Source organism: Cupressus sempervirens, chromosome 6, assembly GCF_028749045.1.
Source record: "Cupressus sempervirens isolate cs-2001-9-10 chromosome 6, ASM2874904v1, whole genome shotgun sequence".
NCBI classification, from domain to species: domain Eukaryota; kingdom Viridiplantae; phylum Streptophyta; class Pinopsida; order Cupressales; family Cupressaceae; genus Cupressus; species Cupressus sempervirens.
The window spans coordinates 259,641,332-259,669,069 of NC_143123.1; the positions used below are offsets into that span (position 1 = coordinate 259,641,332).

The window sequence follows — 27,738 nt, forward strand, 5'->3', positions numbered from 1 at the left end:
TGAATAGTAGATGTGCTGCTATGTTTTCTACTTACTATTATCAGATGACAGGTATTCTAAGGCCTTAGTCAGACATATTTATTCGGGTGACTTTTCTTTTTTTGTAGATCCAAGTCATATGCAAGAAGAATTTAAAGGTCAAAAATCAGCTACAGCAAATTAAATAAAATTTGACATTTGAATCGAATGAAAGTGTATTATTTTTAAACACTGAATCAACAAGCAAACTATCAGATGATGAATACAGTATCTCTTCAAGCTAACTGCGTTGATCATTGCGAGTTTACATAGAACATGTTTACAGGATAGTTTTCAGCCGACACTTCAACAAATAGTTCCTGAAAAAGAACATAATCCAACCTCATTCAGATGATACCAAATGATTTGTGGTCAGTTTCATTTCAGACATGCACTACAAAATACCAAAAATTGCTCATGGTGAAACAACTTTCTTTATTTCCATTTTCTTGTACTCAACTAGCAGCAGTCTGCAAGATATGAACACTAACATCTTATGTTACATTGTTCGGATTCATGGTTACATGCTATGCCTCTTTTCTGAATGAATAAGTTATATGAATCAAAACTTTCCCCTAAATGCACACCATTTCAGTTTTAGTTGAAAATATAGAGGGGAAACACCCGATATTCCCCAAGTAAGGGTTGGATCAAAAACATTAAAATGCTTACTGCGAAGGGAATCTAACAGGATCTGAGCTGGTACTGCAGGTAAGAGCACAGGCAATGCATCTTTGGGAACATTGCTAGAAAGCTCTCGAGCCTTTTCCAAATGAGTGTTTGCAGTTGATGCAATTTCAAAGATAGTATTTTCTAAGGCTTCCTTGTGTTCTCCTCTATATATCTCTTCTTGCGATAATCCATGCTTAGCAGCTATCTCAAGAGGAATATAGGAATGGCGTCGACTGGCATGATATGCTGTTGCTCTGAGCAAAAGAACAAGGCCACTTGCTTTACCAATATGTGAAGCAGCATGATCTGCTGAAGTGGATTGGATCCCCCCAGCCTGAAGAATGAGGTATAACAGGACAGAAGCAGTGTTCTCTGAATACTGTTCCAGGTCAGCCAGACTCACTGGAGGGGTTTCCATCTCTGTATCTTCAATTCTTGCCTTAATGGACCGGTTAAACCAGTGTTTGCTCAACTTATGCTCATTAATAACTGATGCTATAGATTGGGCTACAGGATGTTCAGCAACTTTGTTCTTATAAATGTTATCTATTATATCACGCCACCACAAAAGGCGTACCAGTGCCAACTTCGCATCTGAAGCATTGTCCCTGGCTTTTGCTGTTTCAATATTAAATGCACGCACTGCAAAAGCTGCTTTTCGGAGACTTTGTGGTAGGTGCAACAAACAAAGATAATGTTCATAATCATAGGAATGCACTTGTTGTATACAATAGGAAAAGGCAGCTCGTAAATTGCTGGAATTAGAAGCACCAGTCATGTAGTCAGTTAGGCACCTGAAAAAGTAAAACAACCACAACTAAGCTATGGATCAGAGAAGAGTTTTACATCCCAAAGGCCAAAAGTAAACTACTCATTATCAGTAAGCTGTGGATCAGAGAATAGGTTTACATCCCAAATGCCAAAACTAAATTACTCATTATGGAAGAACGAAAATTCAAAATTTAACATCAAAATGCTAACCCTAGACAAAAGAAAGAAGGAAAGGCACATAAAACCTGCCCCCAACCTCCCTAAAAAACAATTATGCACTTCCTTCAGTTAATGTTGGTAGATAATACTAAGGAATTGAACTAAGAAAATGGGAAGGGGAGCAAAGTGTATCCGTACAGATGAAGTTAAGAGTATCAATAAACAAAACTTTAACGGTGGCAGCCAAGTGATGATTGCAAACAAAGATAAATGAATAAGATTGATGAACTTGGAGTAGCTGGTTTGATATGAAAATAATCATAAGCAATAAGATATGGAGCTGTATAGCTTTCAATTGCAAGGTTCTTACTGATTGCATAAAATCAGTGACAGTTATGCATTCTCTTTATTTTGATCCTCGTAATTTGAATTAGTCTGTTTGTTTGCTTTGCACATAATGGATGACATAAACAACTAAGTGGGCACCAAAACCAAATGTCTCTGAAATGGCGAAAAACACCATTCTTAATTTGTTCAAGTGAGGAGCTCCTTAAACAGGATGTAACTTTCTTGTCAGAGTATGTTCTGTTATACTTGAAATCTAGTTAAATCCACAAGACAAGTTATTTTTTGGTTGTGCAGAATCTCAAGCCATACAAAATTTGTACCCAGGTTGATCAAAATACATCCCAAGGAACACTGTGATGCTGCCTCAAGGGGAAAGTACCTAACACCTATGTTGCATGGGTACGCGTACCCAACTACCAGGTACTCAGTGGAGAGCATCACATCTAAGGACCTTGATTAAGAGTTCTCGTTTTTGTTTCGGTTTATTTTTCTGTATTAGCTTGTTGTTTATCAAGCTCAAGTCAATACGTAATGAGTTTGAAACTTTCATTGAATGCTGATTAACAGAAAACATTCTCACTGTCCAGTCAGAAGTGTTCAAAGTCTGCCTTCTATGTTATGAATCTAAACATTTATCATATATTATTATTACAAACATATCTGAAAATAATACATACATTTGCAAACTTTCACTCTTCTAGTTCTGAAAAACTATTGTTACAACTTATAATTTTAGACTTTCTATAAATATTAAATTATTTTTAAAAAAAGGTTTGACATACCCAAGCACCCCCATCCCCTATTTCAAAAAATAGCCATTCTCGTACCCGTACTAGTACCCTAAGTACCCCCGTCCCCATGCAACCTTGCCTGAAACCCAAATTCCCGAATAACACCAAAAAATAACCTGAGAAGGTAGGATCATAAGATGTGTGAAAATGTACCAACATTTATCTTATACCTTTCTGGACAGAAATAAAATCACAACTCTGATGGAGGGCTGGAGTACAAGAAATGGGAAATGCAAATGAATTGGAAAGGGGTTCTAAGGCTTTGGGGTACGAAAGGTTTGTGGAATATTTTACTTATTATATGCATGTCCTGGACCTTTTAAATTTAGCTATCATACAATAAAATTAGAAATCAGTTATCATATTCATACAAAGTTATGTCATATTCAGATCTTAATCCTGGAATTTTCTGGACACAAGAAAACTGTTTAAAGCAGTGTTACACCAGTACAGGAGTACTTTGGGATGGCAGGACGCCAGGGCAAGTTTCCAGGACACAGGGAAAATGGGCCTCATTTTCAGGACAGCGGCGGGACGGGCAAGAGAGGGGTGTTGTATGGTATACATATAGAACTTGAAATGCTAGTTATGAAATGATGTTTCAGTAGTTCACTAGAACATACCAAATTAAAATACTTGAACATGGCAAAATTGCAACATGAATTAGAAATTTAGAACCATTGACATTCAACATAGTAACGTATTACACACCCAATAGTAACATTCAAAAATCAAAATCTAAATAGAAATTCAAGTACACATCCCAGTGGCAGCATGGAAAATTTTCAAATTCAATTAGAGACCGGGTTGCACTGCTTTCACAGCAAAAACTTCTGTGAAAGACCCCACCATGAAGCTGAATGAATGAAGTTCATCTCATTGACAGATCAAAATACGGAACCAGTATGGACAGATATTGAAATAGTTGCTGGATAACATGCAGAATCAGTTGCTGGCTTTTTAATATTTTTGTGTGGATTTGGCTGCCCATTTGTTGCAGAATCAGTTGCTGGCTTTTTAATATTTTTGTGTGGATTTGGCTGCCCATTTGTCTGAAATGGTAGTTCTAGAGATTCAGATATCCAATTGCTGCATCGCCTCACCACAATGTTTCTAGTGAAATACTACCAACCCTTTTGACAGATAATAATATTTGCCTCTAGCCTTGAACCCTGTAATTTGGTTGTACACATCTCAAACAAAAAGCACCTTGGTCATACACATTCAAGAAATGAATCTCGTATGTTGGCATTGATAAAATGTGTTCTACCTATAATCCAGTCCAGTGCCCAGTGCAAGAGCTTTTGATCTATGCTAAAGGAAATTAGGAGTCATATGACTAAAGTGGTTAGATATAACTAGCAGTAACAATGATCCCATCTGACATTTTCTTTTCTTTTCAAGTAGGCAGTTAGGTTTGACAAATTGTTAAGTAATGCGAAGGTGAAGATGTCATAATTCTAGCTAACAAAAATGTTACATTTTGTTCCATGTTCACCGTAATGATTCAAAATTTTGAAATAGACTGTCTAATTCCAAACATTGTGTTGTTGGAAATTGAATCTGCATTTGTATGTGTTCCTATCACTATCAAATGCATTGGTTAAAAACTTAAATGATTAAGAAATGCATCTTATTAGTTAGATTAGATCCGAGGTAGCAAGCAAAGTATAAATTACAGAAAACTTACTGATTGCGAGCTAAATTGCTTAGAACATTGAAGAACTTCAGAAATGAAAGTTGCCCATTTATTTGATTCAAGACATTCCCATCAATTCTAGCATATGTGCTGAAGATTAAACATGAACTAAGTCACCAGGTCTGAATTCGAGTTCGAGTTCGACTATCATAAAATTTGGATGATGAATTCTAAAAAGGAAAAAAATCCAACATTAAACTTACCTAAAGTCAATTTATTTTTAAATATAACATATCCACAAAATTGTCAAAATAGTTCAACATTGCTAAATGATTTAACTCAATAATATTTCTCAAATAAAACAATATTTAGTACTATACTAAATATCATAAAATTCCAATGAAATTTGGCAAGGGTAAATTCTTGCCAAAATTCAAATTTCGTATAGATGAAATTCGACGAATGTTGTGACTTAGATCTGAAGAATGAAAGAAATTAAGGGCTTTTGTAAACTATCAATTCTGCTTTCATCAACAATCCTATCCAGATTCAAGCAGTGAAAAAATGCAAGCAAGTTAAGTTGCTCCAAAAAATTCAATGCAGAAAACATATTTCTGTTGAGTTTAGGATCTCAAAAGCCTCATCCTTGCAGTAAAATATTTGGTATGTGGAACTTGCAGCAGCTTCACAGTAAAGGAACCACTGTGCTTCTTGGTGATCCTTTGTTGGTTTGGAAAGCTGAGACAAAGGTCATATAGGCAAAGGGGAGGGTTAATAGACAGCTATGTGGAGGAGGAGCCATAGCCTACTTCTCAAATGACCTAGAATTTATGATCTTTTTTGAAGGTGAACAGTCTAGTTGAGCAATTTGAGGCAAGGCTACACAAAATTGCAAATTTCTTGGTCAAGATTCTTAACAAAAAAGCCAATTTAGAGAGGAATCTGAAAGCATTTGTTTTTGGAGCTTTGTGTTTGTTCGGCTGCTTTGTCTCATTGACACCATCAAAATTTCTTTATTTATTCATTCATATTATGCATGGGGAAGGGGCCCTTAGTTGAGCAACCCTATGTGGTTACTAATCATAGGAAATATATGGTATTGTAATGGTGAAATTTACTTAGTCGTGCTTTTTTTTTTTTGTTTGGGGAATGTTCATTTCATTTTCTTTCATAATTATTTACATCTAGTTATAAGCATTCAATCTTATCTAATCTCTATTTGCACATTATCTCATACATGCAGCATTTGCAAATTATTATTAGCTTACAACTATGCACATTTCTACATATTCATCCATCGCCTAAGAAGTAGCAATTATTTGTTTCTGTTGCATCCCATTTTTTGGCTCAATTTGAAATAGTTCATATAGTCGTTGAGGTTCCATGTGAAGTCAGCTGATAGGTAAAATTAATTATGATCATGTGAAAGGGTAAGATGGTTAATCATTATAATTACATATGAAGATGACATGTTAGTTAATCGTTATGATATTATATTGTTATCTTGAAATCTTGGAAAATTGGTTACTCATCATAATTCATGGAAAGTGATAAGGTGGTTAGCCGTTATGATGGTTTATAAATAATAACTTGTTATAGTAAATTGTGATTATATTGAGGAATATGATATTATCATGGAAAACTTCTTTTCTTGCAGAAGCGGGTCGAAGGGGGAGAAGCATTGCCAAAAAGGAATTGGGCATAGGGGCACCACCTACCATTGAGCAAATAAGCAAGAGTCCTAAACCACCACAACCAAGGGAGAATAGTTAGGAGAGCAAGAGCATACTCAAGGACAACCATGAGCTAACTAGTCAATTCATAAAACTTATCAAGAAAACATTAAGCATTTAAATATTAATATAAATTGTTATATTTTCTATCTAAGATCATTGTGGAGCCTCCTGTTATACTCATATATTGACACAATGATATCATGACATCTATATTTGCAAATACAGACACATATGTGCATAAATCAATATAATGGTACAAAAGAAAATAAATGATTAAATTTACACACACACACACACACACACACATATATATATATGTGTGTGTGTACGTACAAATAGAGGTGGCAAGATACCATGATGCCGATATATATTTAAAATCTTGTCGAGGGAGAACCTTTATAACTATCATTATTATTGTTTTCAATGGTTTTGAGCGATTGTCTAACCTTCCATCAGGTCTTTTATTCTTCTCAAATGTTCCCTTCACTTGGTATAACTGATGGAAATGCAGTTCATTATGAAACCGATGCATGGTTGTGTGCTGCCACCTCAGCCTCTTTGGTAACTGATCTCATGGAAGCGAACTCCTTATTTATTTTACCTCATGCCATAGTCTGTGGGATTCTATTATTCCTCTATGCATTCAAATTGTGGAGTCTACGATTTTGTTCCATCTTGCGGCAGCAGCTATAAGCCATAGTCAGCAAATACAGCAATGACTTTCACTTTCCATCTACCAAGCGAGGGTAACCATCTCTACCTACACAAGGTAGCAACCAAATCATTGGGAGAAGCTCTGCATTTGTACAAAAGCCTAGCAAATAGTTTCCGACCTATCATATTCCTTGCCATCATTTACAATGTTAGCAATCCACCTGACATACGAGACAATGTGCTCAAGTTTGCAATAGGCAGCGCAACCCATATAGCATGCATTTGTTGTTCATTGTTCTGTTGCAACACGTAATAATTGTGTGTTGATGCTATTCTTGTGTTGATACTATTCTTATGTTAATCATAAGATGTCTTTGTGATCCTTCCAAGTGATCGATATTTATTTTTTCATTGACAGATTGTGTATGATGTGTTATATATGCAAGCACCAAAATACTTATTATGCATATTAATCATCTTGCCTTATACAAAGGTGTTGGTAATATGTCTCTGAGATAAGATCAGCATGTGGTTCCATGAAATAACATTGAATATAGAATACTTCAATTCATTCTAGAATTGAATATCATCTCAGGATCTCCTAGGAAGCACCCATAAGACCGGAATGGTCAAGTCAAAGAGGGTGGGAGGACAAAATATCCCTGCAAGAACATAAAGAAAACTGAGTCAGCTCATGGTTGTCCAATATATAACTCTTGTCGTCATGTCGAGCGATGGATTGATACTCTAACATAGGTTGCTCAGTGGTTGGACAATAGTGGTCCTAAGCCTAATCTCGAGTAAGGAGGACCTTTCTCGATTGAGGTTATGTGGGGATATTTAAGGGTCCGTGGTTGGGAGGTCAAGCCCTTGACAATACTTCTCCTCTCCACTAGATGCCAAGGCTTGCACAAGACAAAGATACGATCTACATTCAAAATCTTCTGGTAACAGGTATTTCACTTTTGTGATATTTAAAATCTCAAGTTGAAGAAATGCTAGCTGGTTAATGTCATTTAATCAGTTATTTTCTCCAATGCTTAGAAATCAATTTCCTTTTAAATGTATTAGGAAATCAGCGAAATCGGTTGATTTTACAAATTGATCATGAAATGTAAACTGCCTATATAAGATAGGCTTACTTGATGGTTGTTATATCTATCTTATTTAATTTTAATTGTCATAATTAGCAATAGAAAAAAAGGAATGTTATAGTGGTTTTGTTGCCCTAAATGGTATTGGTTATTACGATACAATGGTATAACTTTTGTGCCCTAAGTGGTATATGTGGACTAACTCAGGGTTTTGTAGATGTGCTGTGGGCAGATTCCGGTTTCGGAATTTAGAGTATTGCAAACTTAAAATCCTCAATTTAGTTTATTTGATTATGCCTTCAATTGTTAGTTATGATATTTCAATTAAACTAATGGTATTTGTTAATCTCTTTCACATGAACATGTAAGATAACAGTTATAACTGCCTTCTCATGAATGTGAAGTAGTAACTGTATTTCGATGATATGCTAGTTGTTAGCTAAGGCCCAGGAAAAGGGGGTGTTACTGTTTCCAGTCCTCAGTACCTTAGAATTTACCCTAAGATTTTTTTTAAATCAAGTTCAATTTATAGACCCCTACCTTGCATTGTCCCCAAATGAAGTTCACATGTTTTCACACGTAAACAACAATTCCAACAACACACAAACTAAAGTCAACTTTGTTAATTATAAACAATTTTGAGAAATAATGAACAAATACATCAATTAGTGACTGTTGGTGTAATTAACTATTTATAATTACATTTTACTTGAGCTTGCTTAGGATTATGCATTGCATAGTAGTGTTCATATGAGACCCCTTCGAGTTTGCATCTATATTAAGCACATGGTATAGGAAAAATTCCACTTTAGGTCGTAATAGTTATCTCATTCCACTTTGTGTGTGAGATCCACCTTTGGATTAAATATCACATTATCATCTTCATCATATGGCACATACTCAATTGCATAATGGAGGATGATCCACCTTTGGATTAAATATCACATTATCATCTTCATCATATGGCACATACTCAATTGCATAATGGAGGATGATCCACCTTTGGATTAAATATCACATTATCATCTTCATCATATGGCACATACTCAATTGCATGATGGAGGATGATCTACCTTTAGTGGACATGTCATTCCACCTAGTGTGGATGATAATTCATCTACTCCTTATCATAGTCTCTAATTTCCTTACCTATACAATCAATCATATTATGTACATTTTTATCATGTCCATTATTAATAATATCATTCTTGCATCTTAATGCAATTGTCTTGCCATTGTCTTGAGGAAGTTACCTTTGTCTTTCATTTGATCCTTAGGGGTATTGTAGAGTCGCCCAAAATGATAACAGTGACTAAGGAGATAAAGATAGGCATTATGACAAGCTAACTATCTCAAAACCAATCCTAACTTAGTCTGGTCGAAAACCTGAAAGGGTGTTAGTAAACTACACAGCCCAACTAAGCCCGAACATCCACCTATGACTAGTTCCATCCCTTGGGTATCAACAAGCAGCAAGAGTGTCCATCCCTTGGGGTCACGTATTTAGTTTGAGGGAGCCAATAAACCGCATCTACCTAACTTCATCCTCCAACTCACATTTGATTGATTATATTATAATTATACTCACTCAAAGGAATATAATTCAAGGAATACTTATATTAGAAAAAAAGCCTATGAGTAATGCAGAAGTCTTTTGTTGAACTTTATAGCAATCTGATCTCTGATCCTTATTCGTTGATCGATTTTTATATCAGATTAACCTTTTATCAACGTCTCTTGCTGCTTATATTCCATACGTAAAGATCACACAATGATATTATATTCTACATATGTGAGTTCCAGTACGCATTGACGTGTAAGTATTACAACCACCTTGGAAACATATTTGGAAGAATATCGTGCCTTGATATTCTAAAACAAAGCAGACCATTTACGGAAGCATTGAAATTGTCAATTTTGAGATGCCATTAATTGCTTAGGCAGGAGCAGAAGTTTAATATTCATTGGCAATAGCAGTTGCGCCCAAATGAACCAGTCATGTGTGCAAGAGGCTTGGAAAGATGTTCGAGCATGGGTAAAATGAAAAATCAACTCAGATATAGAAAGGAGATAGATACAGTGAGATGCCAATATTATGATCCCTGAATAAACTCAGACTTTGACGCAATGAAGAACGAAGATGTAATATGTTTAAGTTCTGCCGCATTGCCATCTTTGTGCCAGCGGAATTAACGTAAAATGGATCTGAAGACAATGCAACAAACTGTAGATTATCATATTATATATATCTTTGTGCATGAGGCTACATGATAAGCAAGATACATGGTAGCGGGAACAGCTTGGCACACCATAGAAGACATCTTCAAAGGGAAATAGGGACAAATTTTTGCCAAATCACCTTATACCATGGCACAATAATTCATATAGTATTTTAAAGATTATTGGCTAAATTGTTTTATTTATGAAGTAATGCCATATGCGATTAAGAAAGGACATAAATTTGTAAAAGGAAATGACTTAAATTTGAAAAGTCATATTCCTTTAAACGTTAAGATATAAATAACGAGAAGGACAAGACATATTCGAAGAACATTCACATTCAACAAAAAGTATTTTATATCTACTTGTATGGAGGAATAAGGGTTATAATATGACTTTGTAATATAAATTCAATTATTTTATTTTTATAATAAAATAAAATGTCTTTTGTTTATTACTAAATGGCATGGAGATTTAAACTATAGATGAATCGTCCTTTGTAATTATTTTTTTGGAATTTTGTGTACAATTTAAATGTTGGATAAGTGGACACAGTCATTTAGCATTTTAAATTCGATCATCACAGATATTGTGAAATATTAAATTGTTTTCGTAAATGTGTCTAGTTTGTCTCCCTACCAAAGGAGTTAAAGTTCAACCTAGACTAATTTAAGATTGCATAATATTTGGTCTGTCGCATCTTGATTATTTAATTGTTGGTAGTTCAAGTGCATAAGAACTTTATAAAGTTGTATGTGAAAATTCATTGAAGTTGACTCTATTGCTTGGGTGAGCAGAGGCATTGGTCTTTTTATTATTGAAGTCAAAAAATCTATATATTCCTTCCTACAAGCATCAAATTCATTATTAACAAAACCTTATACAAAAAATCCAACCATTACTCAGTATTCAGTTTTATTTAATTGAGTTCCCAGACCTTTCCGGTCGTAGAACTCACCAAAGCTCAAATTTGCTTTAGAAAAGCTCTAAACCAAATGATCAAGTTCGAGGAGAAGGTCTAATGGCCTAGGTGTAGCAAAGCCTGAAGTGCAAGGGAATCAAGAAGTATTCCCGTTCGTTGGCCAGAACTAATTGTGGAATCCTATCAGAGAAGTGGCAGGCTCTTGGATTTCCAATCTACAGTTTTGGGAACCAACTCCATCAACAACACCAAACTATCCTCTAAATTTAACAAACTTATCTTGGACGAAGAGGCTTGGTAAGAATGTCAGAAATCTAATCCATTGTAGGAGCATACTGCAAGTTTATTGTCTCATCTTCTACCAGTTGTCATATGTAGTGAAAGTGAACATCCACATGCTTGGTTCATTCATGGAAGATTGGATCCTGTGCTAATTTAATAACACCTTTGTTATCAAAAAACAAAGTGGTCAGTCCTCTTGGTGACATTTGCATATCCCCAAGCATCCGACAAAGCCAAACAACTTCACAACCTACCTTAATTGTCCCTCTGTATTCAGCCTCTGTAGAGGAGAGAAAAACTGCTTGTTGCTTCTTATTGGTCCATGTAACAGCACCAAATCCCAAACTGAACACATATGTAGAAGTTGAATTTTTTTCGTTAACAGAACCTCCCCAATCTGAATCTGTGAACCCACGGAGTCTAGGATCAGAACTCTAAGGGTAAAGAAGTCCATTATCTGTAGTGCCCTTCACATAACGAAGCACACACTTTGTTGCCATCCAATGATCAGCATTAAGAGTTGTCATAAAATGTGAGATGTAGCTGACTGGGAAGCTGATATCAAATCTAGTAGGAGAGAGGTAGATGAGGCTGCCTACTAGTTCCCTGTACCAAATCCCAAACTGAACACATGTAGAAGTTGAATTTTTTTTGTTAACAGAACCTCCCCAATCTGAACCTGTGAACCCACGGAGTCTAGGATTAGAACTCTAAGGGTAAAGAAGTCCATAATCTGTAGTGCCCTTCACATAACGAAGCACACACTTTGCTGTCATCCAATGATCAGCATTAAGAGTTGTCCTAAAACGTGAAATGTAGCTGACTGGGACGCTGATATCAAATCTAGTAGGAGAGAGGTAGATGAGGCTGCCTACTAGTTGCTTGTATGTAGTATTATCAACTAGAGGAGAATCAGACTTAGCAAATAACTTTAGACCTTTCTTCATTGGTGTGGATGCAAGCTTGCAATCCTGCATACAGAATTTGTCTAACAGAGCCCTGACATATTTGAACTGAGAAATAAATGTACCAAAAGACTATTGCCAAACCTCAACACCTAGGCAATAATGCATAAGCCTAAGATCAGTCATATCAAAAAGACTAGCATAAACTCTATTTGATTCCCTGAATCAAAGATGTCGAACATCCAATGATGATCAAATCATCCACATAAATAACAAAAAGGATGATGTCACTCTCAGTAGTTTTGATGTACAAATTTGAGTCTGAAGCACTACCCTAAAAGCCTTGCTCACTAAGGTACTCATCAATTTTCATGTACCATGCCCTAGTGACCCGCTTCAACATAGAGAGATTTCACTAACCTAAGAACCCGATGTTCTTTACTAGCAGCCGTGAAACCAAGAGGCCACGTCATCTAGACCTCTTCTTGTAGGTCACCATTCAAGAAAGCACTCTTAACGTCCATCTGATGGACCTTCCAACCAAACTGTGTTGCCATGGCTAGGACTAATCTGATGGTGCTCATCTTTGTTGTAGGAGCAAAGGTCTCCTTATAATCAATGCCCTAACACTGAGAAAAGCCCTTTGTAACTAAACGAGCTTTGTACTTATCCAGAGTACCATCTGACTTGTACTTTATTTTGAAAACCCATCTATAGCCAATGAGTATCTTCCCTGGTGGAGGATTAGGTAGGACCCAAGTGTAAATCTTCAGCAAACTTTGGTGTTCTAATTTCATGGCCTGTTCCCACTCTAGAATTCCTTTAGCCTCGAAGTATGTCTGAGGTTCAAACACTGTAAATGTTGACCATAAGAGAAAAATTAATTGACTCAGTAGGTTTGCTCTTTTTTCGAGCAGTTCTCCCATCAATGAGTTCATCATCTCAAAGATCAACAAGTATCTTAGCCTGCCATTTAGGCCGGAGAGGAGGACCAACATTAGCATCAACAGACGTTGTATGATCAGGTTCCTCATTAGAAGAATCTAGATCAAAATCAGGTGAAGCATCTACAATCTAGGTGATCCTGTAGGAGAAGGCAAAGGTGTCTATATAGGCTTCACTAATAGAACTGAAGCTACAAGAGTTGTTGGAGCCCTCCCATCAAGTGTACCTAATGGAAGTCAAACTCCCAAATCATGAGTCTTCATAGGTTGATCAAGTGGATCTGGAACAGGAGAAACATGCATGAATGGTCCTTGTTCATCAAAAACTACATCACGACTGTACAGAAGCTGAGATGTCTCAATGTCGATCAAGCAATAGGATTTGTGAAGACTGTTATATCCAACTAGCATGAGTTTCTAACCCTTAGCATCTAGCTTGGTGTGTGATGCATTAGTAATCCAAACATAGGCAAGAAAGCCAAAAACCTACAGATGACTGATTTTGGGTTTGCTACCTGACAAGGCCTCTTCCAGAGTCTTATCTTTAACCGCCACAGTGGGTGACAGGTTCAAATGATAGACTATGGTGTTAATTGTTTTTGCCCAAAACTTCTTCGAAACAAATTTGTGTTTGAGCATGGATCTAGCCATCTCGGTGATTGTTCTATTCCGACATTCAACTACATTGTTTTGTTGTGGTGTGTGGTGTGGTTAGCTGGCACTTGATACCATGGGGATCACAGAAGCTAGAGAATTCAATGGAACAAAATTCCCCTACATTATCTGTCCTACGAGCAATTATAGATTTCCCACACTTTTTCAACTAGTGGTTTAAAGTTTTGAAATATAGTAAACACATCTCATTTCTTTTTAAGAAAATAAACCCACATCGTTCTGCTAAAATCATCAACAAACAACAAAAAATACCTGGACCCAAGAACAGAAGAAGTAGCCATAGGGCCACAAATATTGGCATAAACACGCTGAAAAACCTACGAAGCACGCTATGAATCGCCAACAACAAAAGGTGTGTGATGTTGCTTCCCAGCCTAACATGCATCACAAACTCCAAGCTGAGTCTGAATCTCTGGCAAACCAAGGATAAGCTCTTCTCGAGCAAGCTGAGAGAGATAAGACACATTAAAGTGCTCATACCGCTAATGACAAGTGAGCTTACAAAAGACCATTGAGCAGCCATAGCTAGGTTCTGAGAATCACCAAAATCAACAAGTTTGAAAAGACCATGATCCTCAAGGCCAACTGCAACAACAAACTAAGTATCCCTATCAGTGATCATGCACTAATGTGCACTAAAGGTAACCATGGAGAGTGTTGAAGCATCTGACTGATTGAGAGTAGATTGAGTTCCATCCTTGTAACATAGTACACATTGAGGAAAATGAGATTCCTCCCTGCAGACTGAATTTGAATGTTGACTTTGCCGACAATAGTGTACTCTTCCTGCCACAAAAAATAACTAAATCTGAAAATGGCCAATAGTCAGACAACCAATCTCTACGGTGGGTGAAATGACAAGAGGCACCTGAATCAATATACAAGGCAAACGACTTCACATGATTTGCAAATCTTTTAGCCATGAAGGTGTAAAAGGTAGATTCTATCTACTCAGTGTGTTTTGTATTGTTCACTTTGGGTTGCGAACCAAATTGCTTAGCTTGGGCAGCGAAACATTTCTGATATTGAATCTTCATGTGACCATACTTGTGGCAGCAATTGCATTGAATGCTCTTTTTCTTAAGAGTCATTTGATGTTGGAGTAGAGAACTTCTGCTGAGAAAACTAATGTGAATTGGACTTGCCTTTATCCTTTTGAACAGATTTAGCAACAAAGGTGTGCTCTATGAAGGTGGAGTTGGAACTGCTACCAAACTGATATTTCCACCGATCTTGTTGAAGCAGAAGTGTGCAAAGCTCTGTGAACTTCAAATCAACACCAGTAGAAGCAATGTTGAGAGTCTCAATACAATGCTCGTAGGACTTGGGTAAACTTTTGAAGGTAATTACCACAATGTCCTCTTCCTCCATCTTGCGTCCAATGGCAAGCAATTGATCACGGATTTCTTGAATCTTATTCGAGTGTTCCTAGAGCAATTTCTGCTCATCCATGGAAATTAAAAACAGTGTTCTTGAGAAAGAAGACCCTACTTTTGTCTTAAGTCTCATGAAGTTTCTTGAGATGCTCCCATATCTTGGCAACTGTCTTGCCGAAAGGAATCTAACGGAGTTGATCATCAACTACGGATAATTTGAGAAGCATCACCGTCTCCCGATTATTCTAATCCCATATATCTTGATCAGTACCAGTTGCAGTCGAACACTGTGTACTACCCAGAACAATCTGATCAGTAATCTGATATTCAAAGATTGTTAGCATTCGCTGCCTCCATGTACCATAATTCTGACCATTGGATTTTTTATTACCCTCAAGCAAAATATTAGTCAATCATGCCATAGCACGTTTTTCAATGAAAATTTATGAAGGCATATACTTCGAGACAAAATTAGAAGACCCAAAAAATGAAGAGGTACCCAAAAGAGTGCTCGAAACACTTAGAAGGACTATGTCATTGAATTCTTGACCCACTTGCTCGAAAATACAAGCACGAAAAACCAAGGCAGCCAGAAAAAATGGATGACAACCTCGTTGAGCTCTCAAATAACCCATCAAAAATCTATTAAAAAAAAATTGGATCCAGTACAGAAATTTAGGGTTTTGAAAAAATGTATAGGTTGCAAGAAGGCTTCAAAAACGGCAAAAATTTGTAAGATTGACCAAGAAATCTGGGCACGGAGCAACACTAGAGGTTTGTAAAAAACCTCGACAGCTCTAAAAATAGTAGAGAAAGGTCAAAGTGCCCTAAAAAACAATCACGAATCAGCACGAAAAAAAATGACCATGAGAAAGGTTTAAGCTTGAAACACGCACAAATACTTTCACAACAAAAGAGAGACCCAAAAAACGACGATTGCAAAGCAAGCAATGCGGATTGCAAGAAAAACCCCTTATCAAACCAATTTTGAAAATTTGGAAATTTTACAAAATGACACTAAAAATTTCATTTTGAACTTTTATTTGAAAACTTTTTTCGAAAAAGATCTATGGCACTGATACCATATTATAAAGTAATTGGTAAAAAATACTTGTTTTTTATTTACAGTGATCAATGGATCATTATATACAAAAGAATAAACAATATTTCCTTAGGAAATGATCATCAAGAATAGAAACATTCTATTCTACCTAACTATTAACTAAGAGCTAACTAAATATTAGAAACATTATGATATTTATAATAGATTGCAAATAGATAACCATTAAATAATAATAGACAATAACAGAAGCTATCTATTATCGTATACTCCTTGCATTTCAAATCCTAATAATAGATCACAAACTGTTATCCAAAACATTGATTCTCTAACAATGTCACACAAAAATCCGAGAGCACTAATTGACATGGACTGTCAAAATCTGATAACATGAATTAGAAACTATTGTAATGAGTTGATTCTTAAGATGATATAACTTGTGAGAAATTTTCTTGTAGTTTTCTCCTAGTGCATGACAATTTTTTTCACATTGATCTATGCGTTCTTGGTTTATTGTTTTCCATTTATTTAATTTTGTTCTTTTGTTTTTTCTCAAAACGAACCCTCATTAATAATTACTATTAAACAAGTCCATTTAGGGGTGGGGTTGACATACGAGTACTTCACTCTAGTGATCCAATAGTCTTTCCTAAGGTGATTGTAAACACTACCTTGGCAGAATTGTGCATAGGAAAGGCAAAGGCAAAGGTAAAAGGGTCTCTACTACAACTTTTAGGTTAGTCTTGTGATGTTCAGATTGGACCCCAAGGGACTTAGATCAACCCAATAAGATCAATGAGATTGTTCAAAACCTAAGACGTTCCTTAGACAAGAAGAGAATTACCTTTTTGTACCTTGGTGACTAGGTTCAATGGAACATCAACAGTATTGCTCATTATTGTTTTAAAAGTAAGTACTCCTATTTAATTAGCCTCATTTCATGTAAAAGAGGTTTTATTACTTTATAATTCTCGTAAACTTGCCTACCAATAAACCCCTTAGAGTTTTCGGATTTGTCACATAAAATTTTTATGCTTTGATTAGGATTTGGGTTTAGATAATGATATACATATTTCATCCCATTCGTCTACAACTACAACACTTGAAAGTTGTGCATGATGACAATATTTGAATACTGGTGTCTTAACAAGATCTTACTTGGTATAGAAACCACCCTACAAAAGCTAGAGCAAATTAGGACACGAATTTCATGATCATAGTTGGGAAGCCCATCATGCTCATCAAACATTTTGTTACAATTTATCAAGCTCCCTCAAGTGCCTTCTAGTAAAATAGCTAAAGAATTTGGGAACTCTTGAAGGATCTTCATGAGATGTCCAACAAGAGCCTAGCTTTCCTTTTGAAGAATATGTTATTTCTTATCATGATGAATGAGATGACTCTCCAAGCAAATCTTACAAAGGAAAAGGATATTGGTGACTAGCTCAAGGCTATTGGCCACAAGATGGAGGAAGAAAATATGGTAGTGATCACATCAAAAAGCCTACCCCAATTCTATGAGCATTGCACTAAGATGCTCAATATCACTTCTACTAGTGTTGATTTGAAGTAACCTGATCTTTGCAATGAGCTTTTGTACCAAGATAGATGAAAGCAACAATTTGGCAATGATACCAGATCATCCTCCACAAAACAAGAGGCCTTCGTGGCCAAAGCCACAAACAAAAACAAAGGTAAACCTCAATCCTCCTAGCAAAAAGTGTCATTTAAACCGTCAGCATCATCAAAGAAGAAGAGTGTTCAATGTAATTACTGTCACAAGTTTGGTCACACGAAGACATATTGCAAGAAATGGTCGACAGTTGTGCAATCTACATAGGGAGGGTCTTAGCAAAAGGCCCAATTTGTTATGCACTCTCATCAAAGGGAGTTGGCCTCCTTTGCATCCATGGCCACCTGCCCATCCGATCATGAGAATAATTTGCCTGACACATTGACTTTGGTACTTCTCGGTATTTCACAAATAGTTAGAATTTGTTCACAACATTCATGTGATTCATAGATTTCATGATCTTTGGAGGAGGCGAGGAGTATACTCTTGTAGGAATGGGCAATGTTCAAATTTCACTTGGTGGGAGGGATTTGATCTTTCACAATGTCTACTTTGTCCCATGAATGAAGCTCATTCTAGTGTTAGTCACTCAAATTATGCTTCGATCTCCACACCTAGATGTCATCTTCAATTCACACAAGTGCAACATTATTGACAAGGAATCATTCACCACAATTGCAATTGATCTTGAGGATCATGATACAAGTGATTCTTTGGAATAGGCCACGATAGCCAAAAGTACTTCCATCAGCAACCTTTGGCATCAATTGCATGGCCACTTGAATATTCACTCTCTGTTGGCTCCAGAAAGTTTGTTGGATTACGTAAAATTCAAGCTCAGAATCATGGAGTTTATAAAACTTGAGAAGATAGGAAGCAGCCTCGAACTCTGTTTTCTGATGGTGACACTTGGAGGGCATCCAAGGTCTTGCAATTGGTTCATGTAGATATTTGTGGACCTATGAATACTCAATTCGTTGCTAGATTGAAGTATTTTCTGCTATTTGTTGATGATTTCAGCAAGAACGTGTAGGTCTATTTTCTTAAGCATAAATTAGAGATGTTCAACATGTTTCAAAAGCATAAGCCCTTAGTGGAAAAAGAGTCAGGTTGTCAAATGGTCACTCTTTAGTCCAACAATGATGGAGAGTTTTCTAATCTGATTTTTCCAACTTTTGTGCATCATATGGCATTGAGCATCAAGTGACTACACCTTTTACCCCATAACTAAATGATGTTATTGAGCGCAAGAATCGCACAACCATTGAGATGGCTTGATCTATGCTGGAGCATACAAAAATTCCAAGGAGTTTTTGAGCGGAGGCAATCTAAACTATAATTTATCTTATTAACCTGTCTCACACAGGTTGTTAAGAAGATGACACCAGAGGAAGCTTGGTTTGGACGAACGACAAACATCATTCATCTAAAGGTTTTTGGCTCTAAGCAAAAGTCTGGATTCTAGATACCAAGTGCACCAAACTAGATTCCAAAACCTAGAAATCGATGTTCACAAGGTACAATAATTATCATAAGGCTTATCTCTTGGTTGAAGTTGATATTGATCATCTCATATTCAGTCAAGATGTGGCATTTGATGAAGAAAGAGATTTGTTTCAGCCTTCCTGTCATGTTTTCATCCCTATGGAAAAGCCTCCAAAGGTTATAGATTTGGATATTTGACTTCCATTCAGTTCACCTAATGGGGGGGTTCAAATGACATTGTGTCACCCCCAAAGCCTTCAACGTCAACAATTATGTCGACAATATGCTCCATTTTAACTTCAACCATATCCTTCAAAAGCCAGAAGCTCTTGATCATATCTTCTCTCTCCCTCTGATGAGATAACAACCCAGTCCTGAGCTCTCTCACTCTTCTCTTTTGCATGTCGACTTTGTCATTGAATATATCATATAATTTCCCAAGCTCATTGAGATTAGTCTCACTCTTTTCACATTGACCTCTAAAGTTGCCCACAACAACAAGTTATCGAAGACAATCCCAATAAACACTAGTAATATGTTCCAAACAAGTTCTTGTTTGACCGATAACTAGAGACAATCTTTGCATAGTAGTAATACATTTCTTCTCAAGTTCTCTCCACTAAACAGTAATCGACACTAAACTACAAAAGCATCTTCTCAATTTCTACAACCAAAACACAAAGTAGCATATAAGCTATGTTGGATGCTATAGATCTTGTGTTAATCAAATGATCAACCAGCAATTTCACCATACAAGTTATGTTGGTTGAAGACTATTCCACCCGCTAACCACCTACTCTATCAAATTCACCATCATCCAACATTGCCTTGATAGCAACAAAATCAACTACATCTAATCCTGTTGGGAAAAACGGTTCTCTCCTCTTCTTCCTCTGCTCAATTTCCTCAAATCCATTTTCTCCTTCGTTTTTTCATCTCAGCAACATCGCCTTCACTCTTAAACACTAAAACTGTGATAGTTTCCTTCCCTTTCTCGCTCAACTTCATCCTCTTAGGTTCAAAAGGTGAAACACTAATGACCACCTCCAATCGCCTTTGTTCTAAAAAGGAACCAACATCAAGCTGACTTACTGGCACAAAGCTGATAAACAACGAACCAGAACTGAGTTTCTCCTAAAGAGACACAGAAAGTATGCCTTGTGGGCATATGTTTTATTTTCTAGTCCTTCCAAATATTTGTAAATCTACCTACCGATAAGAATGTTGGTGCTCAACATAACATTCCAATGAAATAAAATACCAGACACATAGCCAATGAACCAAAACTAAAACCATAACAATCCTTGATAGACATCTTCACATTCAACAACAAATTATCTAACATCTTACACAAGTCCATTTTCACATTCTCCTGCAACATGTTAAGTACAAAGCTACAACTGAAGTAGAACCTTCACAATTACGGAAGTAAATCTTGTAAGACATGTCATAGGATCTTCAATTATGTAGATTATAAATGCACATTGATCCCTTCTGATCACCAGTAGGGCCTTCATCTCTTCATAACTAACAAATTTTTCGCAAAAACTTCCCCATCACTACACAAACCAGTAATTTCTTCGATTATTTCCTCCATTATGGCACAAGGTCTATCCAATAACAATGTTTCTCCCTGAAATCTCTTTAGCAAGAGTAGGACAAACTTTGTGTCACCACGCCACAAGTTCTCCCCTAATATCAAGCACTAGCGCTCTCTCACTTTCTTCACATCATCCTCTAGCAAACCAAACTCTAAATCCTTTATGCGCTTTTAACTTATTTCTTTCAGCTCAATGTCTTTCTTCACCTTCTTCATTGTACTAACACGAGTTGTTGATTTTGACACCATGAAACTTCATGAATTTCTCTCATTCGAGTAGCCTGCAACAACTCCAAATACAAAATATTTTCATGCTACAATACCAAGTGATTTGAAAAATTGCCTTTTAAAGACCAAATATGACCATGACTACAAATCCTACTTGAATTGATTACAGTTGATGTCATTTGCGTACTTTGTGTATCAAAAACCCATAAAACATCTTTTCATCATTAATATCTTAACTTATTTGTTGGTAACAAACTAGTTGCAACTAGTGCCTCTTTTGGGTAGAGTATTATAATTTAATTGGTAAAATACTTGCTTGTTATTAATAGAGACTGAGAGGTCTATATATACAAAAGAAAGAAATGGTGTTTTCTTAAGAAACGATCGTAAAGAATAGAAACTTTTTATTCTAGATAAAAGAAAACTAACAGTTATCTACAAACCACCTAAATATTAGAAACATTCTAATATTTATAAAAGATTACAAATAGATAACCAATAACTAATAATAAAAGCTTATCTATTATCATAATACCCTTCCTTAATCGTTAATCTATTCACACCATCAAGTTGTCTTCTAAATTTGACAAACTTATCAAGACCAAGAGGATTGGTGAGAATGTCTGCAGTCTGATCCGTGGTAGGAACATACTACAAGTCTATTGTCTCGTCTTCAACTAGTTGTCATATGTAGTAACAGTGAACATCTACATGCTTGTTCGATCATGGAAGACTGGATTTCGTGCTAACTTGATAACGCCTTCGTTATCAACAAACAAAGTGGTCAGTTCTACTGGTGACATCTACATATCCCCAAGCATCCGACAAAGCCAAATAGCTCCACATCCTGCCTTAACAATCCCTCTACATTCAGCCTCTGTAGGCAGAGAGAGAAATTGATTGTTGCTTATTACTGGCCCATATGACGGCACCTGATCCAAACCGAACACAAATCTAGAAGTTGACTTTTTATCGTCAACAAAGCCTACCCAATCTGAACCTATGAACCCACTAAATCTAGGATTAGAACTTCGAGAATAAAGAAGTCCATAATCTGAAGTGTCCTTCACATAACGAAGCAAATGCTTTGCTGCCATCCAATGATCAACCTTGGGAGCTGTCATAAAGCGTGAGATATAATTGACTATGAAGCTGGCCTAGAGCAGAGAGGCAGATGAGGTTGCCTACTAGTTTCCTGTAGGTAGTGTCATCAACGGAAGGAGAATCAGACTTGGTTGATAACTTGAGACCTTTCTTCATGGATGTAGATACACGCTTGCAATACTACATACAGAATTTGTCTTATAGAGCCCTAGCATATTTCGACTAAGCTAACTATATCAAAAGACTGTTGCCAAACCTCAACACCTAGGCAATAATGCATGAGCCCAAGGTCAATCATATCAAAAGACTGGCATTAATTTTGTTTCATTCCTTGAATCGAAGATGTCGAAATGCCAGTTATGATCAAATCATCCACATAAATAACCAGAAGGATGATGTCACTATCAATAGTCTCGATGTACAAAATTGAGTCTAAAGAACTACTCTAAAAGCCTTGATCACTGAGGTACTTATCAATTTTTATATACCATGCCCTAGGGGCCTACTTCAAACCATAAAGAGCTTTTACCAATTTGAGAACCTGATGTTCTTTACCCACAACCTTGAAACCAGGAGGTTGCATCATGTAGACCTCTTCAAAGAGATCACCATACAGGAAAGAACTCTTGGTGTCCATCTGATGGATCTTCCAGCCAAACTGTGTTGCCATGGCTAGGACTAATATAATTGTGCTCATCTTTGCAACAGGAGCAAAGGTCTCCTCATAACCAATGCCCTAATGCTGAGAAAAGCCCTTCGCAACTAAATGAGCTTTGTACTTATCCAAAGTACCATCAAATTTGTATTTGATCTTGTAAACCCATTTGCAACCAATGGGTTTCTTCCCTAGTGGAAGATTAGAAAGGACTCAAGTGTTATTCTTCAGCAGGCTTTGGTGTTCAGATGTCATGGCCTGTTCCGCTCTGGAATTCCTTTAGCCTCGGAATATGTTTCACGTTCAAACACACTATGAGTGTTGGCCATGAGAGAAAAGTTAACAGATTCTATAGGTTTGCTCTTTTTCTGAGCAATTATCCTATCAATGAGCTCATCATCACGAAGATCAGCAAGTGTCTTAGCCCACCACTTAGGCCGAAGAGGACAATGACCAACATTAGTATCAAGAGATGCTCTATGATCAAGTTCCTCATTTGAAGAATATGGATCAAACTCAAATGAAGCATCTATAAATCTGGGTGATCCTACAGAAGAAGCTAGAGGTGTCTGTGTTGGTTCCCAAAACCACAAATTGGAAATCCAAGAGCCTGCCACTTCTCTGATAGGATTCTGCAATCAGTTCTGGCCAACAAACGAGAATCGCCTTGATTCCCCTACACTTCAGGCTTCGCTACACCTAGGCGGGTAAACCTTCTCAAACCTAATCACTTGGTTTAAAGCTTTTCTAAAGCAAATTTAAGCTTTGAAGAGTTCTTCAGTTGGCAAAGTCCTTGAACTCAATTAAAACGAAATTGAATGCTGAGTGTTCAAAATAATTGGATGTTTTGTATAATGTTTGTCAATGATGAATTTGATGCTTGTAGGAAGGGAAGTATAAAATTTCTGACTTCAATAATAAAAAGATTAGTGCTTTGCTTATCTAGGCAATAGAGTTAGCTACAATGAAGATTTTCACGTACAACTTTATAAAATTCTATGCACTTATACTATCAACAATTAAATAATCAAGATGCGATAGATCAAATATCTATGCAATCTTAAATTACTCTAGATTGAAATTTAACTCCTCCGGTAGGGAGACAAACTGGACACAGATACGGAAAAAATTGATATTTCACTATATCTATGATGATCACATTCAAGATGCTAAATGAACGTGTCCACTTACCTAATATTTAAATTGTATACAGAATTCAAAAAATAATTATAAAGGACAAATCATCTGTAGTTTCAATCTCCACGCCATTTAAAAATAAACAAAGGACATTTTATTTTATTATTAAAATAAAATAAATGATTTTCTATTACAGAGCCATATTTATGCTTCTCGTTCCTCCGAACAAATATCTAAATTACATCTTATAATTGTTTGTTTGAATATCTTTTTCAAATGTCTTCTTTTTCTCTTTCATTTTTATTTCTATATATATATATATCTCCTATTTGAAAAATGTGACCTCTCAAATCAAGAGTCATATATCTTAAAATTATATGACACTTTATAATTAATCACACCTTTTCATTTTAGTTCCTCTTAACCACATCTCAAACTTGAGTTTTACTCGCATCTTTTTAACCGCACCATATACAAACATTTAATTTCTCACAAGCCTTTCGAAGGTAGACTTTTGATCAATATTTGCCCAACGTCAATCTCAGCAAACTTAAAATTATGACCCATGTATGTACATGACTATTTTTGGCAATTGTTGACACATTGAATCTTCTATATATCCTTCCAACCATTTGCCATGTTCTGTGCAATCATCCTGAAGGTATTCGTTGCAAGGCTTCGATAGTGGTGACAATAATATAAGATCCGTCATATTATTATTATACACATGGTAATAATACTATCTTGTAAATTGTGATATTGCTATCAGGATTCAATTGTGTGATTTTGAGTCAAACTCATTGACCCATGTTTCATGAGTAGTGATTCAACATGAATCCATCTCTCATGAGAATAAATGGAACACTTAGCACTCATTGGATCTAGGTGATGCTCACAAGGGTGAAGCACCAGGAAACTCCTTGACCCATATTTCATGAGTAGTGATTCAACATGAATCCATCTCTCATGAGAATAAATGGAACACTTAGCACTCATTGGATCTAGGTGATGCTCACAGGGGTGAAGCACTGGGAGCATCACCCCTGTGAGCATCACCTAGATCCAATGAGTGCTAAGTGTTCCATTTATTCTCATGAGAGATGGATTCATGTTGAATCACTACTCATGAAACATGGATCAATGAGTTTGACTCAAAATCACACAGTTGAATCCTGATAGCAATATCACAATTTAACTTGCTGTGGAAATTATCTCCTACTTATCTTGTAAATGCGCATTGTTCTATATCTGACTGCGATGCACTTCCTCCTCCTGACATTCCGCTCCTCAAATCTTCATCGTTGCACTTCAAAAATAAGTTTAATTGATTCTAAAGCTGATAATTCTTCTGTCTCATCCTTTTAGCATAGAAATTTTGTTCTTCACGACATGATTGAGTTTTATGTGCTCCGGACTCTAACGGTGTATCTGATGGCATGTTTACATTGAGAGACCTGACGACACCACATTTACTTGGCCTCTCTGCACAATAGAAACTCTTCTTATATTTGAATGTTGTCTTTTGAATTTCATGAATCCTTTACCAAAGATATTGCCGCATGAAGTCTTGCCATCAATGCTACTATCTATGCGATTTGGTTGTAGGTTTTGTCGTATGGAATCAAATAGCATGAGTTCATGCGTTTGGGATTTGTGAATTTGGTGATAATCGTGTCTGCAATCTCCAACCCCTTCCATTGAATTCCTTTTGCACAAGGAAACCATCACAAAATTTACATGTTTTACTTCTCAAAATTGTCAACTAGTGTCCTCTTGAGTTCTTCACAATCAGACAGATTCACCTCCATCAGTGATGACAGATGACTCAATTTAGTAGAGAGATCCTCTAAATCTTGACATGAGTTTCAATGAAAGTGATGAATTCTAAGATATACTAAACAACCATTTAATAGCATTGGTTCACAGTTTTAAGTTTTGTTGTTAACTGAATACACTTCAGAATTCACTTTACTTGGATGGTATCTTGACACAGTTATTTTTTGAGAAGTAGGAGATAATTTCCACAGCAAGTCAAATTGTGATATTGCTAACAGGATTCAACTGTGTGATTTTGAGTCAAACTCATTGACCCATGTTTCATGAGTAGTGATTCAACGTGAATCCATCTCTCATGAGAATAAATGGAACACTTAGCACTCACTAAATCTAGGTGATGCTCAATAAGTGCCTTTACTTTTATCCCCTTTTATATTCATTGTCTATCAATGTTTAACACAAGTTGCAAAAAACTCCCCAACTTCTCAAAACTATATCACTTTATATTCAGACTTGACTCCTAATATCACCTGCAACACTGAAGTTATGAATGGACTTTTTATGAATATCCATTGGTAGCTGAGATTGGTTTTCCAATTTGCCACTTTCTAAAAAGGGTTATGGAACTGTCTTGCTGTTAACCATGCTTATACAGGTCTTTGATTTCTTTGTGGACATTCCAAGTTATTGTTGTAAGAAGGTGTAATTTCAATCAACACATTGAACCTATTATCAACATGTTCTTGCTTGCATCAATTCAGATGCTTGTGATGATTTGAGAAGCCTAAAAATATACCACTGTAAGTGATCAATAGACATAACATAAATGTTGTAACTAAGGGAAAAAAATAAAAAATTGGAGACTAAAACTTAGGCTGCATCAATCTGTACAGGGATCACTGGTATAACTGGAACCACAGGAGCTACTGGAGCCCTCCCATCAAGTGGACCTAATGGAAGCCTAACTCTTAAATCATTAATCTTCATAGGCTGGTTTGTTGGATCAAGAGCACAAGAAACAAGCAAGAATGGTCCTCATTGCTCATCAAAGACTACATCACGACTATTGAAGAGACGAGATGTCTCACTGTTGATCAAGCGGTAGGCTTTATGAAGACTACTATATCCAACAAGCATGAGTTTCTAACTCTTAGCATCCAACTTGGTGTAAAACACATTAGGGATCCAAACAAAAGCAAGGTAGACAAAAACCTTCAGGTGACTGATTCTAGGCTTGCGACCTGATTAGGCCTCTTCCGAAGTCTTACCTTTGACCGCCACTGTGGGTAACCAATTCAAAAGATAAATTGCAGTGTTAACTGCTTCTGCCCAGAACTTCTTCGAAACATGTTTGTGCTCAAGCTTGGATCGAGCCATCTCGGTGATTGTTCTGTTCCAACGTTCAACTACACTGTTTTGTTGTGGTGTGTGCGGTGTGCTTTATTGGCGTTTGATGCCATGAGTATCCAAGAAGCTAGAGAATTCATTAGAACAAAATTCCTCCCATTGTCTAATCTAAGAGTAATAATACATTCCCCAAACTCTTTTTCAACTAAAGGTTTAAATTTTTGAAATATAGGAAATGCATCTGATTTCTTTTTAAGAAAATACACCCACAATTTTCTACTGAAATCATCAACAAATAACAAAAAATACCTAGACCCAAGAACATGAGTGATCATAGGACTGCAGATATCAACATGAACAAGCTGAAGTACCTGAGAAGCTCACCATAAATCACCATTGGTGAAAGGTATGCGATGTTGCTTCCCAGCCTGGCATGTATGACAAACTCCAAGTTGCTGAGTCTGAATCTCTAACAAACCGGAGATAAGCTCTTCCCAGGCAAGCTGAGAGATATAATGCACACTTAAGTGCCCATACCACTGATGCCAAAGTGTGCTAATGGAAGAC

The 27,738-nt window shown here is 36.4% G+C and overlaps 1 protein-coding gene across 2 annotated transcripts in view; it reads right to left on the reverse strand.

Moving 5' to 3' along the window:
* Positions 1 to 251: 251 nt before the first annotated feature.
* The window catches only part of LOC149552230 (Terpenoid synthases superfamily protein), a 37,064-nt gene continuing 9,577 nt past the window's right edge, over positions 252 to 27,738 (reverse strand). Inside the window, exons 2-3 of one of the 2 annotated variants that reach the window (XM_089787751.1) lie at positions 4,450 to 4,548; positions 252 to 1,484 (exon numbers count right to left, since the gene is read on the reverse strand). In XM_089787751.1, the coding sequence (XP_089643877.1) occupies positions 581 to 1,468 (888 nt within the window). In that variant the 5' untranslated portion in view covers positions 1,469 to 1,484; positions 4,450 to 4,548 and the 3' untranslated portion in view covers positions 252 to 580. The remainder of the gene's footprint in view (positions 1,485 to 4,449; positions 4,549 to 27,738) is intronic. The other variant, XM_089787750.1, reaches the window with a different exon arrangement.